The sequence below is a fragment of the Elaeis guineensis genome, chromosome 8, assembly GCF_000442705.2.
Source record: "Elaeis guineensis isolate ETL-2024a chromosome 8, EG11, whole genome shotgun sequence".
NCBI classification, from domain to species: Eukaryota; Viridiplantae; Streptophyta; class Magnoliopsida; order Arecales; family Arecaceae; genus Elaeis; species Elaeis guineensis.
Genome location: NC_026000.2, coordinates 5,947,578 through 5,962,383, shown reverse-complemented (window position 1 = coordinate 5,962,383; position 14,806 = coordinate 5,947,578). Strand labels below are relative to the sequence as shown.

General features: G+C 34.9%; 1 protein-coding gene across 3 annotated transcripts; it reads right to left on the bottom strand.

Annotated features, from left to right (window-relative positions):
* Window positions 1-2,493: 2,493 nt before the first annotated feature.
* LOC105050631 (calcineurin B-like protein 3) lies at window positions 2,494-13,374 on the bottom strand. 3 transcript variants are annotated; one of them, XM_073261815.1, is made up of 10 exons: window positions 13,235-13,374; window positions 12,504-12,584; window positions 12,278-12,432; window positions 11,953-12,035; window positions 11,553-11,612; window positions 9,517-9,625; window positions 6,198-6,250; window positions 4,450-4,530; window positions 3,423-3,535; window positions 2,494-2,713 (listed from the first exon to the last, which is right to left on the bottom strand). In XM_073261815.1, exons 3-10 carry the CDS (start codon window positions 12,399-12,401, stop codon window positions 2,656-2,658), a joined length of 681 nt encoding a protein of 226 aa, XP_073117916.1. In that variant the 5' UTR covers window positions 12,402-12,432; window positions 12,504-12,584; window positions 13,235-13,374; the 3' UTR covers window positions 2,494-2,655. The 3 variants fall into 3 exon arrangements, with proteins under 3 accessions (XP_073117916.1, XP_073117917.1, XP_073117918.1); XM_073261816.1 differs by having other exon boundaries at window positions 13,126-13,264; XM_073261817.1 differs by lacking the exon at window positions 12,504-12,584 and having other exon boundaries at window positions 13,235-13,370.
* Between the last annotated feature and the right edge of the window lie 1,432 nt (window positions 13,375-14,806).

Below are 14,806 nucleotides of genomic sequence, written 5' to 3'. Positions count from 1 at the left end.
TTCTTTTACCAAAAAAAAAAAAAAACACATTTTTCTCGTATACGTGGGTGCCCCCTTTGCCACCTTCTGCAATTTTTAGTTAATGATTTGTGCAATTTCATATTAAAACAAAAAACGATTCTATGATTAGAAAGGGATGTTGGTTAATGCAGGAAAAAAAAATCATTTAAAACAAAAACCACCACCCGAGCATAGATGTTTGGACAAAATTTATCTTGGCAAAAAAATTAGAAACGTTAATCATTGTATGCTTGGGTAATTACTAGAAGATATGAAAAATATTTTAGCCAAAATTAGCTAAGGACATGTTCCATATTATATTAAAAAAATCTTTTATAATTTTTTGATAACATCATTTTAAAAAAAAATATTACAAAAAAATCTTAATTTCTAACTTCTTCTTTTTAAAAAAAAACAGAAACAGAAGCAAACGACAAATACACTATGAATATTGGACTATACACAGCTTGACTTCTATTTGGATACCCAGGCAGTCCATTTTTTGGAGAGAAATTTTTTAAGTAGTCTTTCAAATAAGATTTTGATCCATCTTAAAGTTTATGGGACCAAATAAGACTTATATTTTGGTTTACCCTCCAAAGATGGAGAAAGCCTAGAACAAGGAAGAAAAAAGGAAGCAGGCAAAAGAAGAAAGAAAAAGCTACTATCAACCCCCTACAAGGACAGCACCCAAGTTAGAACAGAAAAAATCCTCCACTCTTCCCTCTTATTTGATCCCAACTTATTGCAGTTGGGACCAGAAGATTGATTGGATGAGACCGTTATCAAAGAATATTTTTATTTTTTAAATAATTTTCAACTTTGAGATGAGGATGAGGCTTTTGTTTCGAAAAATATTCATTGCAACGATAATATCATATCAAAATTATCGTGACTCAATTAAAAATTTATGATTAATGTAAAATATCAGCTTCTAATATTCAGCCGATAAATGTCAAAGAGAGTCGTCAAGACAGAAAGGAGTTGAGACTCTTCAATGAAGATGTAAGAATTGGCAGAATTGATGAGACCGTATCAGAGAGTGTTTTTATTTTTTAAATAACTTTCAACTTTGAGATGAGGACGAGGCTTTTGTTTTCGAAAAGATATTCATTGCAACGATAATATCATATCAAAATTATCGTGCCTCAATTAAAAATTTATGACTAATGTAAAATATCAGGCTTCCAATATTCAGCCGATAAATAGTCAAAGGAGAGTCGTCCAAAGACAGAAAGGAGTTGAGACTCTTTAATGAAGATGGTAAGAATTGGCAGAATTGATGAGATCGTTATCAACTTTGAGATGAGGACGAGGCTTTTGTTTCCGAAAAGATATTCATTGCAACGATAATATCATATCAAAATTATCGTGACTCAATTAAAAATTTATGACTAATGTAAAATATCAGGCTTCCAACATTCAGCGATAAATGATCAAAGGAGATCGTCAAGGACAGAAAGGATTGAGACTCTTCAATGAAGATGGTAAGAATTGGACGGAATTGATGAGACCGTTATCAGAGAATATTTTTATTTTTTAAATAACTTTCAACTTTGAGATGAGAACGAGACTTTTGTTTCGAAAAGATATTCATTGCAACGATAATATCATATCAAAATTATCGTGACTCAATTAAAAATTATGACTAATGTAAATATCATTCATAAAAATCGATGAAATATATTCATTGTAACGATAATATTATGTCAAAATTATCGTGACTCAATTAAAAATTTAGGATAATGTAAGATATCATTCATAAAAATCAATAAATATATGATACTGGATGAAATACAAATATTCATCAAGATATTTTATTGAATTGTGATAAATTTAATATAATACACTGTTGTAATGAATAATTTTTTTTTTTTTTTTCTTTTTTTTTTTTTTTGGAGAAGCAGACCCCCTCGTCATTCCCCAAACATGAGAAGAAAAACATGCGATTAACGCTTGTATTACTAATTCTACACAAATCCACTGAACGAGCGACCATCATGATGGGCTGGCTTTTAAATGATGGCCTAGCATACACGTAGCAATAGTAGTATAAGTTGGTGTAGCTATTTAGCATTGCTCATATTCTGTTCAGTGCCAAATGAGTACCATGGGGCGGATATCTCACTGACGATACCTGCCCAGTTCAGCCCATGTAACGTCTAATTATTACTCATCCACAGTGCATATGCTCCAAGATTTGCCCTGGTCCATGCAATAATTTGCAATAATTTCTCCCAGGTCGACGGCTTACGTCCTGAGAATACAATCAATCAATAAAAGCTATCATAATGCCAGACTAGCTGACAGGTAACATCAAATGGAGTAAATAATTGCATGTACGTCGGACAGGGGCCTCTTGGGCACTTCCAACTCGGCATGGCCTCTAGCAGGGGCTTCCTCATATCAACAAAGCAATAGATGTCGACAAAGAAATAGACATCGAGCTAAAAATCTTCTCCAGCAAGTAGTAAGCCATGAAGCGCTCCGCGGTTGAACAAAGAAACTTGATGCCAACATTAATAATTGAAACCAACAATACCAACATATAATATTCTCCAGAGTATTTTCCAATAAACACACCATTAAAATCCGGTAATTTTGTACAAAACATCACAATGAACTCCAAATAGGAGCTAAGCTAAATCGAGAAGCTCATGTATCGTTGACTTGAGAGTGAAACACAAAGCTCGGGAACGTAGTTGTGATGTCCCTGTTCATGAAGTGCAAGACATCAACATAACCAAAAATTAAAAAAAAAAAAAAAAAAAAAGTTCACACAATGGATTCTCAATTAAGATTAAATGCATTTAACCATAAAAAGTCACCAAATGTTATATGAGTAGCTAACATATTTGCGCTAGAACCTGAAACGATCATTATCTAAGTTGGATTTTTTTTTTTTTTTTGGTCTAAAATATTAAGATTTAACCAACTCCTTGGCAGGCTGTAATCACTCTAGAGGAGGCAAAGAGCAGGGTGCATGTTGGTGCCAACTAGTCAAGTTAGCAACGTCATTTGGAGGTGGTACACAATATTCTAGGTTTCCAACCCATCTACAATCGGGTGTCTGGGTGGGGGCAGCCATCCCTCTTCACCTTTTGCATGTACAAACACACGCAAAGTCATTTGAATGGTGGCACACAATGACCTGAGTTCAAATCCCATCAGCTACCGGGGGGCTGGGACCTCCCAGCCCCCACCGTCCAAGGCCAGAGCACAAGGTGAGGAAGAGAAGAGGAGATGGGTCCAAAGGCTTCAGAGTCCAGCATATGTATATATATATATATATAAGCCAATCAAGATGCCGTGACAAATAAACAACAGAAAATGTAAACTGAATAGCTAAAACGATAAGAAGGGAGATTAGGACATCAAGCATTGCATTCTATGAAACTATTAAATGAGGAAAAATATTTTACTTGAGGTATTGGAGGGTCATATTCTTCAAGAGAGAGGGATGTCGCAAGACAAGACTGCGCCACTCTTCCTTGTCAATCTTCCCATCTTGCTTTGTGTCAGCTTCCTCAAATGTCTGGGACAGAGGGAAAAGGAAACACAGATTGATCAAAGATAGGTATATGGTAATCTTAACACAATACGCATCCAGAAACTACCATAAGTAAAGATGTAGCCCACTAGCATCCAGCAGCAACACATATAAACTGGCAAAGGGTTATATAGATCACAAACGGTGCATCATAATCAACCATTGTGCAGCATTAAGACTGTTTGGTTACTACATAGGCAGCAGAAATAAAAATCCACATATATAGCTGGCTTACAATCTTTGACTTGACAGATATGGCTTACCGCACAGGGCTGATGCCCACTTAACCCACCCCATTCACCTCAGACTCCTTGAGCACTAGTTCAACTCTATTTACGGCATCAGCTTTTAAAATGAATGCCAGAAAACTTTGCTTTGCCCAGAAATTTTACTGATGTCGAGCCAGAGCAGATAAAAATTGTTCACATGTCAACAAGTTATTCCAGCCTAGTCCAAACATATCAAGAGAAACTAACATGAATAAATGTTCATAAGAATAACATCAGCTATTCCAATTGCCTAGTAGGAAAGAGAAGGAACAATGGCATGCCCCAGATCACACATCCAGGCCAAAGAATCCAATAGCACCTTTTTTTTCTGTTCATCAAGAAAGGAGTAGCATTAAAAATTACAATAGTGAAAATCATGTCATAGCTAGAGTCTCCTCCAGGGAATTGATGTATACTGAATCTCACATCCCCTCAGAGCCTTAAATTTATAATCTAACCCAGATAAAAATACTAAGCCAACATGAGTTCCTTTCCTTTATGATTTCCAGACAACTGGCTCCCACAACAACACTACTTTAACATCCAGAAGGCTACATATGAAGTTAAATATGTAAATTCATAACTCATGTATAAGATATAATTAAATACTGTGACAAGTTAAATGAGCACCTTATCAATGATACTTTCTATAACATCATCTGACAGATTCATGCCAGACTCGGCAAGTGTAGCCACTACCATTTGCTTTACCTGGAGGAATAGAAAGAGACTAAATTTTTCAAGAAGCAGATTGAAGATATCTGACTGTCAATAGACATCAAGAAATACCTAATATGATAAAATTATCAAACTTAAATGATAATAAGTAGCAACATAATTGTTGTCAAAACATGCAAAGGCAAGAAAATATTCATTCGCACTCTAAGACAAAAGGTAATGACACATTATCGCTTACTAGGTCTATCGTCAGTTATAATTAGCTATCGTCATACAGCTGCAAATGGGTCGTTCAGTCCATCAGGCCAATGGGCCTCACTTGATTAATGGATTGGGTTGGCTCAAAAGATGGTCAGTTTGGTCCTAAAACATCAAACTGAACCTGCTTTTACTTATTTGGTCATCTACTCACCTAATCTAAGGTGAAGGCTCTTCCTTCTGGAGGCATTTATGGATGGCCAATGAAGGTGGCTTGAGCAATCTCTCGAATCGTCTAAAAATAAGTTGACATATGATCATCTTTCTCTAGCCAATTTAGTTACAAATGACCTCTCTCTTTATCTACCTCTCTCGTATACATGCTCACGGACTTTTGAGAGGCAGACAGTGTCAGATCAGACCTTGGCTGAGCCTGCAAGTTTGTAGGGGCTTGGCTTGCTTTGAGTCTTAATTGGGTCAGACCCAACTAAGTGTTGGAATTTCGCTGCTCAAGTCAGGTTGATATCAATCCAGCCTAACTTGGCCTGACTGCAAATCAAATTTTGTACAAATAGGTAATAGCAGACTTAAGCATAATTTCTTTGTCAGTTAAAAAGGCAAAAGGGCATCCCAGTGCATGAGGCTCCAGCCAATTGTGAGGTCCAAGGAGGGTCAGACATACACAGCCTTACACCGGACACTTAGGCCACAATAGAGCAACCATACCGTTGTGTCAAGGCTCGCCCTCTAGTAAAAAAGGCAAAAGGCATTCATAAAAATCATTTTGAGAAATTGAACAGCAGATAGCAAAAAAGTATAATCATCTAAAAGCATGAGACTAGAAATTCATTTTCATGATTATCATAAATGATAAGACAAAAGATCATCATACATGTGCATATTGCTCACTCAAATTCCATCCAATAGATGAATTTCATGCTTAGTAATAGAAAATGCCAAAAGGAATATAACAAAAACTTGAATATTAAAGTTCGTTTCAAAGGGTGACACCAAGGTAGTGTCTAGATGCTAGATAGCTAACCACGAGATGGACATTTTTAACAATAGGTAACTATACCTTAATCACTAATCCCTGATTTGATAATAACCCATGCTTGGTTGAAATTTGAGGGTTAGTGGGTTAAGTTGTGGGAAAAAGTGAATAAGGAGATATTAGAGTTTTACAGGTTGGCACATGCACACACCTGCACCCCCATGAACCAATGCACTTGCGCATGCACAATGACAGATCCAATGAAGTAGCCAATTGAAGGGTCCAAAAGGATACCCTGTGAGAGCACTTATCTCAAGTCTCAATTTATCTTCAATTTCCATATGAATAGCCATACAATATCAAGCTACCCTTTAGCTTAACAAGTCACACACCATACATGTCACTCCACAAATAGCACTGAAATATTATAAAAATACCAATGGAGCATGACAAGGCTCGCCAATGTACCCCTTGTTTACTAATTTGATTGATCAGAAATTGTAAATACCTCTTGCCTTTCAATAAAACCTTGCTGCTTGAGATCATACAGCTTGAAAGAAACTGCAAGTTGATATCATGTGTGAGTTTCTGATCCAGCATATTTAAATCAATAACTTCAAGAATCAAGATAAAAATTAAAGGAAAAGGACACGCAAAAGGAGATAACACAAAGCATGTTAGTCTTAGAGGATGAACATGATGTATTTAGCAGAATAGCCTATATATGTTCAGTGCCCATGTCTGTTGATTCAGAACCTCATCTTCTTTCAAGATAAACACCAATTGGTTAAATTCAACATAAGCACATTTCTGCAAAAAAAATAATCTGTAACTGCAAGAACATTTCTAGGGGCAGAACAAAAAAAGAATATATATTCTGTCAAGCTGTGCGTCAGGGGTTGCTTTCGAACAAGATACCTATACTTATAAATGCATTTATAACACGCCCTCACACAGCAAATAAATGTGCACACACATGTGCAGATGCAGATGCATGGAAGCTCACAGAACAATGCACTTAAAGAATAAATCATTCAATTTCCTTTTTTAGCAGAACTATCTTTAAAATTATTAGCAGATACCAAACAGTGGCGAATTTTGAACCTCCTGTTATATAGGCAAGATCAAGCAATAAATTAAGATTCCATGGTTCTTGATGCCCATCTAGTGGCATTCATGAGTTTTCCCTCAACTGCCACACAGTCATTGAGGTTACCACAGGATGTAAGTCAAACGTACCAACAATAAAGCAAATACCCTAGTGCCTCTGGCACTAGTTGCCAGAAAACTTCAAACTCACATGCTTCCAGAGGATTTTGCTTGCATGGTTGCTCAAGGTCCTTAGGCAAGTCTTAGAGCTCCTAAAGGCTATACAATAAATCAGATTTCTATCAAGAGATGAAGTCCAATAAGGTTGACTTTTCTATCTCATTGTTACAAGGTTGTTTGTTAATGCTTTTTCTAGCTATTTTATTACATAAAATTGGCTTCTGTTTAGTCTTAGACAGCATCTTTATTTCATGTCTTTGTGATTATTCCCTTATATAATGTTGGTTACATAGAATTCAAGCTTACAATCTTTTTGTCATTTTCTCAAATAAACATTTGTTCCATTAATTTCAAAAGTGCCATTTAATAGCAATGGGATAGCCCTGACTCCCCATCACACCTTTTTTTTTTTTTTTTTTTTGTGGGTGTCTAAAAGATTGATGGTGAAAACAAGGAGCTGCATATGGATTTTGATCCGTATCAAATCTTCACAGCTTCTTCAATCTTCGCAATTTAGTAAAAAAAATGGCTGTCACATCTCCAAGCTGTCAAAAAAGTTATTTCTTCGAAAGGGAAATTTCCCATATTATGATGAATTGTAATGCTGCTGTTATTATATGGGTTAGGAATTGTTTTGTGTAGGTTGTCCTTGATCTTTATCAGTCTCGTGTTTCTTTACTCCATATAATTCCATTATATTATCCATGAAAGATAGTGCAGAGTTTCTTTTCACTTTTCAGTTAACCATAGCTTAATGGCGAAGCATTCCATGTCATTGCTTGAATCTTGACAAGAGATTTGAAGTATATGAATGTGATTACCAAAAGTTAGTCAGAAGATACTTAGAACACAAACCCACTCCATCTTGAGTCCTTCATAATATACATCTTTCTTCATGCTTATAACTGCATAGATTTTCTACGTCCCAGCACATCATGGCTCCTCCAAATTTGACATTATGTAACAACATTCAGAAGGCTAAGAATCCTAGGAATTATAAAGATTTGCAATTATCCAGCTAATAACAGAAGGCAAAGAAGAATCCACTAGGCTAACCACATATCCACAGGATCCAGTACCTTCAGTTATGGAGAAGGTTAAAGTATGTGGAGAATTTAAGACTGACTGTGATACTTGATTCTCTAACACATAGAAGCAACACTTGTAGGTGGGGACTCAAGCCGTATCTTTTGCGCAAAAGAAGGATTCGCCTTCCTTTGCGCGAATCCACCATTGGATCATCCACTGCTCACTTGGAGATCTGTGGAGGTGGATGAATGATAGAGTTCGGAGAACTTTGAGATCTGTGCAGTGCACGATCCAGCAGCAGATTCAAGCAAAGGTGAATCCTTTCACACGAAAGATACAACCCAAGTCCCATATGCAGACCTTAGAAACAGCTTCATTATAAAAAATATGCCAAAAGAAAATATTTCATTTTTTTATCACTTTGAAAATAATCATAAGAGAAGAGCTTACATTAATGGAACATGGCACCTAACTTAAAAGAGCAGAGGGGGAAAAAGGAATTTTTAAGCCAATCACATATCAACAGGATAAGGTTCTTTGCTTATGGATAAGATCATGGTTTGTAAAGCATTTCCAAGCAGCTATCACATTTCATACATGCTTTCAGCAACAATTTGTTGATAAAATTTATGAATATGCTCTGGCAGCAAGCATGCAGCAGCAATATGTTGACTGCTAACTTATATAGTATAAACAAAATACCTAAGATACAGGAAATTTAAGCTTTTAATAGCACTGCTGAAAAAGAATCACAAATATATGATCGCCAAAACACCTACCACACTATCCTTCTAAGCACAAATCAGCACACCCTAACAATGATTCAAAAGGCAGATTTGTTAATGAATCAATGATGATTAGTTATTTTCAATATGGCAAGATGTAAGAGAATAAACTTCATGGAATTTCTTCTTCTAAGAAAAAAGAAAATCAAAAAGAAAAAGTCAAGACAATGAGCTCTAAATGCTAGGTAAACGATATGAAGATTGAGTTCGCACTATGAGATATCAAAGCAAGGTTTACTTAGTGAGGGTCTAAGATTGCTTATTGCAAATAATCTCAACACTGGAACAAATGTATCGAAACATGCTTGATACTGTCTGGTGTTACCATATGATATGCACAAGGTGCTTCAAATGTACTATAACAAAATGTTTCACACCAAATCTGGATTTGAGTTGAAAAGGACTGTGCAAAACATATTTAAGATACACATTCCACAAAGTTATAATCACATAATATGGAAGCACAGAAAAATGTGCAAGGCATGACTTTTAGATAAGCCATTAAATTTCACTTGAAGTAGTCTTTCCAATAAGCCTCAAGGCTTTGTTTAGGTGTCTTTACACAAGAACAAGACAAGTCTCAATTAAGGTTTTCCAATAGTTTAACATTATGCGGAACAATATAGAAGCTCAATTTTCATAAAATAAAAGAAAAAGACCTCGCTTCCTCTTTAATCATAAAATGGATACATTTATTGCAAAATAAAAATGGTATATAATCAAATAGAAGAGTTTGGAACATACATTCAATTTTATCATCAATTGGAGCATTTGGATGGAAGACCGAGAGAGCACGTGCAAACTCTTCAAATCCTAGAATTCCATTGTGATTTGTGTCAAACAGGTCAAATACCTGCAAGGTTTGAAGCATGTGTCCTTTATAAATAGATTTACCACCAGAGCAGCAAATCACCTGGTCTGATTCTAGGAGATAATTAAGGAGGCTCAAAGAACAAAAAAGTTTTTGTTACAAGGAAAAAAATCCCATTAAACATATTTTCCATCAGAAGAGCATAAACAAAAGGCTTATCACAACCAACAGATTTATCAAGTAAATGTTATCAAACTATTACTTGAACTTCTGTGTTTATAGGAAAACCCATAGTCAAGCATACATACAAGTAAAAGTTCAGAGTTAGTTATAACCATCATAATCAACAGACTTGTCACAATATTGCTTGAACTTCTGCAATTTGCATGGTTCGCAATACAGGTTTCAGCACCAGTACTGGTACCATGCACTGAGTATTGGTTTGCTAACAGTACAGTATGGTATATCTGATATTCGATGATATGGTCTAGTATGCGAACAATAATGAATTTATAATACAAAACCCTCCTTAAGTAAAATTAAATTATGAATTCCATCTTTGTGCAAACCTACCAAAACTTTAAAAAATGAGCTTGAAAATGTCCCACTAATGGTAAAGGAAGGACATGTGTAATTGGAAAAAGAAGACAAGGTATCAGCAATGCATATGAACCCACCTTTGCATCTATATATTATATATGAAATATTAAGGGCAAAAAAAAAACCATTCGGCAAGTTTGTGCACTTTTTAGTGCAATCACGGGCATGCAACAAGGGTGGAAAAAACATCTTTATCAGCTACAAATCAAAAACACAACTGGATGCCTGGTCTTAGGCAGGTCTGTAGCCACCCTACTTAGGGTCCGACAAGCTAGGTCATTGCTATATGTGGTTAAACCTTGCAGCTTAAACACAATCTACCACTGGGACCCAGGAAGGTTAGGTTTAGGACTATATTTAGGGGCAAGCCAAGGATATCAAGCGTGTGGGTGATAACATCTCCTATCTGGTCTAATTGATGCATATAACACATTATCTCAACTTAAAACTTAGACTTTTTTCAGGTTCTGAGTTAGTTGTTTATTCCCAACTTCCAATTGTTTTTTATTTTTTTTCAAAAAAAAAGGTAGAGCTGATTCTTGCATTACATTACATTGTTTGGACAACCTTTTGCTGAAATAAAGAATTTGTCAATATGCTATGTAACATGTATAATATAAACAATCTAGTTTTGCAAGTACAAGTAAGAGTTTTATGTTAATTTACCCTTTTTTATCTTTTTTTCCGTTTTATCTCTAACCTTCTAGTTTATATATCAGTGAAAAAATTTAACTGTTTTTTATTTTTCTGATATAAGTCTTATTTTTTGCACAATCTCTAGCCTTCCACCAAAGTGCTATGCAGACTCATGGCCATCACATACTGTGGATACCGTGTAGAAATTAATTATAATAGCCATCTGCACAAGGCAGCTATCTTTTATGACATTAAAAAGTGAACACCATGTGTTAAATAAATGCTAAAGATACACATGATGCCATATGCCAGAGGCCACAGCCTATAAGTCAGATATTTAATCAGGACAGAGAGTAAATTCCAGACATTCAAGATAATTCTGTAACCATTTAAAAAATGTTCCAGTCTAGCAATATCCATCATACACTGCATATTTTCCTGACAGGATCTTTTTTTCTTGAGAGGAAATGGGCCAGAACCCAAATATTCTCATGACAGTAATGCACCATGAATTTAGAGGAAAAAATATGTACTTGCTAGGTCATCAAGACAGCTAAGATAACCTAGCTTCATTTCATCACAGTAGCTTCATTTCATCTCAGTGGTCTATAAGTTTGGACATAAACATATTACTTGAATTATGATTCTTAATTAACTAAGTTTTAACTCGTTTCTTTACAGGAATGAGCGCATGTAATGCTTCCAGAAAATATTAATTTCCATAAGAAAATACCCGATCAGCAAATAAGCTCTCCTTCTTGTTAGTCTTGAATAAAGCCAATTGGAATTCATCCTGCAGGATCAATAAAGTACATCATCAAAGATGATAAACTACGAAGCCACACAAAATGGGGGGAAATCTTAACATGGCCCCAATTTTAAAAGGGCCCAGATTTCAATCACTGCCATGGCAGAAGAATTTGACATCACGCACAGCAATAGTGAAAACATATTTTGAATAAATTAATATTATATAATCACATCATATAGCTTAGACCAATAGCAGTGGTACTGTAAGCTTTCGCTACAGGTAAGATTAACAATTAAATTTTTGAGCTATCGATTCCACAAGAAGAGATGCATAAGCATTTTTTTTTTATAAAAAACTTTGTGTTTCAAATGAAGGTTCTTACCTTGTTGATCAGCCCGTCATCAATGACGGCACTACTGATCTTCTTAAAAAGCTCGTATAATGCTTCTATTTCACTTACACTGACTGTAAACAAAGCAAGTGGAGTCAATTTCATCTGGCTTTGCTCAATAAATAGCTGTTTATAAGAACAAAAAGATTATGATATTCAAAAAAGAAACTTGTAGAAAGATCAAACAGCAAATCTCCCCACTCGTAAAGCTTTTTTCAGATTCACTAAAAACAGTTGCATGATAGGCAAGCATACATCCTCCCAGTAGTACTAAAAACAGTTGCATGAAGAAATTAGAAGGTAATGGTTGACATACACACTGTTTCCCTGGCTAAACGTTCAGGATCCTGAAGGCCTTTTGTCTGCTTGTACAAATCAATATCACAGCACTTCAATAGTAAAGCAAATAAATGCTTGAACGCATCTAGGCAGTGCAACATGATATTCCTTGCTCGTCAACACACTCCATACCTGCACTTCAAAGAAACAAGTTAAAACTTCCAAACAAACTGGAATTTGAACTGCAGCTTTATTGGGACAACCTTTGAACCATTTATGTCTTCTTCCAACCCAAGCCCAAATGCAAAGGATCACAGAATGTAAAGAGCAGCCCAGAACTCTATCTGAAAGGTAAAAATTCAATCATCGGCTGAGCAAACTCAAACAATCAGCAATCAGATGCTATGTAGAATTGCAATACATGTATTATATACAACATCTGGAATGCATGGAAAAAGAATATCAAACTAATTATTTTAAGTTTTAAAATTCATATGATCCAGGGAAGTAATTCTTCAGAAGAATGAACAGAGAAGGATCTCATAGACCAAAGTAGATGAATTTAATGCAACACCAATGTGTTAAAGGAATCCATAAGACGATTCAGGGAAAAATTCTATAAGCTCCAGAGATCAAAAAAAAAAAAAAAAGAAATTGGGGATTCTACGCTGCCTATTCAATCGAACCCTAGATTACACAGAGACAATAAACGTGCGAACCAAATATAGGTTAAGAAGTTTCCTCAACAAATAAAAAAACCAACAATATTCGAAGAAAACCGCCCAATAATTTTATTTTTCAACCAAAATCGATCAAGAAACGTAAAAAGACATGACGCGAGCATGATAAATATTGATACGAAAAAAAAATCCAAGATAAATCTACCACTCTTCTCAACTCCGATCCCCCGATGAGATAGGAACCACCGCTCGATCAGGACGAACCAGGGTACCAGGGAATCCAAGAAAAGAGGGGGAGCGGGGAGAGAGATTACCAATACGAGAAAGAGGAGGAGCCCAGATTATTCATATCTGTTATCGAATCGGCTCGAACACCTATTTACGCTCTTTTTCGGGATTTTGTTTATTTTTGCGTGTTTTCTTTTTTTTTGAGTATTGATTGCTCGTGATGATTGGGATAAATAGCAGTGGTCGTCAAGGTGAACTGGCAACTTTTGAAGCGAAAAAGTTTGGATCCGGTCACCGTCATGGTGCTTTTTTTTTTTTTTTTTCTGGCGTAAAACCGCCACGGTGATCCAACCTTCCTCTTCTAACCCAGAGTCACCCACAGCAAAGCCTCGCCCGTATAGAAAAACCCAGCGTAACCCACCGGCCCTCCTTGGACCGGCATAGGCCCAGTGCAGCAAGGACTGGCCCGTATGGAAAACCCAGAGGAAAAGTTCCCAAACCTGCGTTACAAGGTATCATAGTTGGTCTATACACGAATTACGCATATCCTATCCAAATTTATCAAATGTTCAGAAAAATATTTCATTAACCATCCTTTATGAATCATTCAGTAAAATTTGCAAAATTATCAAATTGATGTGAGAGAACGCGTGTAAAATGTTTTATGAATTATATTTATGTTTGAAAATGAGTAGAACATTGGAGGGGTGATTCAAAATCATATGTTCACGATTGCTTCACATGGTATCAGTGTTGGAACTCAGGGGCCACCTATATTTCTTAGAATGGCAATTGGCTCAGGTCGGATTGGATATAGATTAAATAAATAATTTTATTTAATTTACATAATTTATTTATTAAATAAATAAAATTTAATTAAATAAGTTAAACAAATTTTTAACAAATTAAATAGATTTTAATAAATTAAATAGATTAGATAAAAAAAATAAAAATAAATTAAATATATTTTTAATGGATTAAATAGAGCAGCATGATTCAACTCAATTATTAAACAAGTGAAAGGTCTAAACTTAAATCTAGTCTATTTAATAAATAGATTAATCCGATGATGGTCCAAATCCAATTATATAAAACTGAAATATTCTTAAAATGGATTGTTTGATCATAAATTACCATCCTTAAGGGAAATTTTTTGTGCATTGCAAGCGGTTCAGAAAATTTGATGTGGAGTACACCATCTTGTCCGATTAGTCTACGTAGTCACTACTTGCTAATGCATATTTAATGCTCATAATTTTTTTTTCATTTGAAAATTTTGAATAACAAAAATATTCATCTTTTTTTAAAAAAATTATGACATTCTGTAATATTTTATGACATCCTGCGTCTGTGATATATTATATCTTCACGCGCATAAAAAATCATGATTTTGCCTAGAATATCATAATATGAAAGAAACATTTTTATTTGACCACTTTTCAATACGCATTTAATATCTACCACTTTATTTTTTTTAAAAAATTTTAAATGATGAAAATACTCATATTCTTTGAAAAAATTATGACATCATGTACATATTATGATATCTTACGCTATATTATGATATTTTATGGATAAAAATTATGACTTTTCGAAAATAAAATGTCATAATATGAATATAAGATGCCATAATTTTTTTAAAAAATAAAAATATTTTT

What these genes read in the sequence shown, in the direction of transcription:
- LOC105050631 (XM_073261815.1), bottom strand. Translation starts at nt 12,401, where the DNA reads ATGTTGCACTGCCTAGATGCGTTCAAGCATTTATTTGCTTTACTATTG. An exon ending in GTTTTATTGAAAGGCAAGAG is followed by an intron (nt 4,531 to 6,197) that starts GTATTTACAATT and finishes CTATTCCTCCAG; the next exon opens with GTAAAGCAAATGGTAGTGGC. An exon ending in TAGAAAGTATCATTGATAAG is followed by an intron (nt 3,536 to 4,449) that starts GTGCTCATTTAA and finishes CCTCTGTCCCAG; the next exon opens with ACATTTGAGGAAGCTGACAC.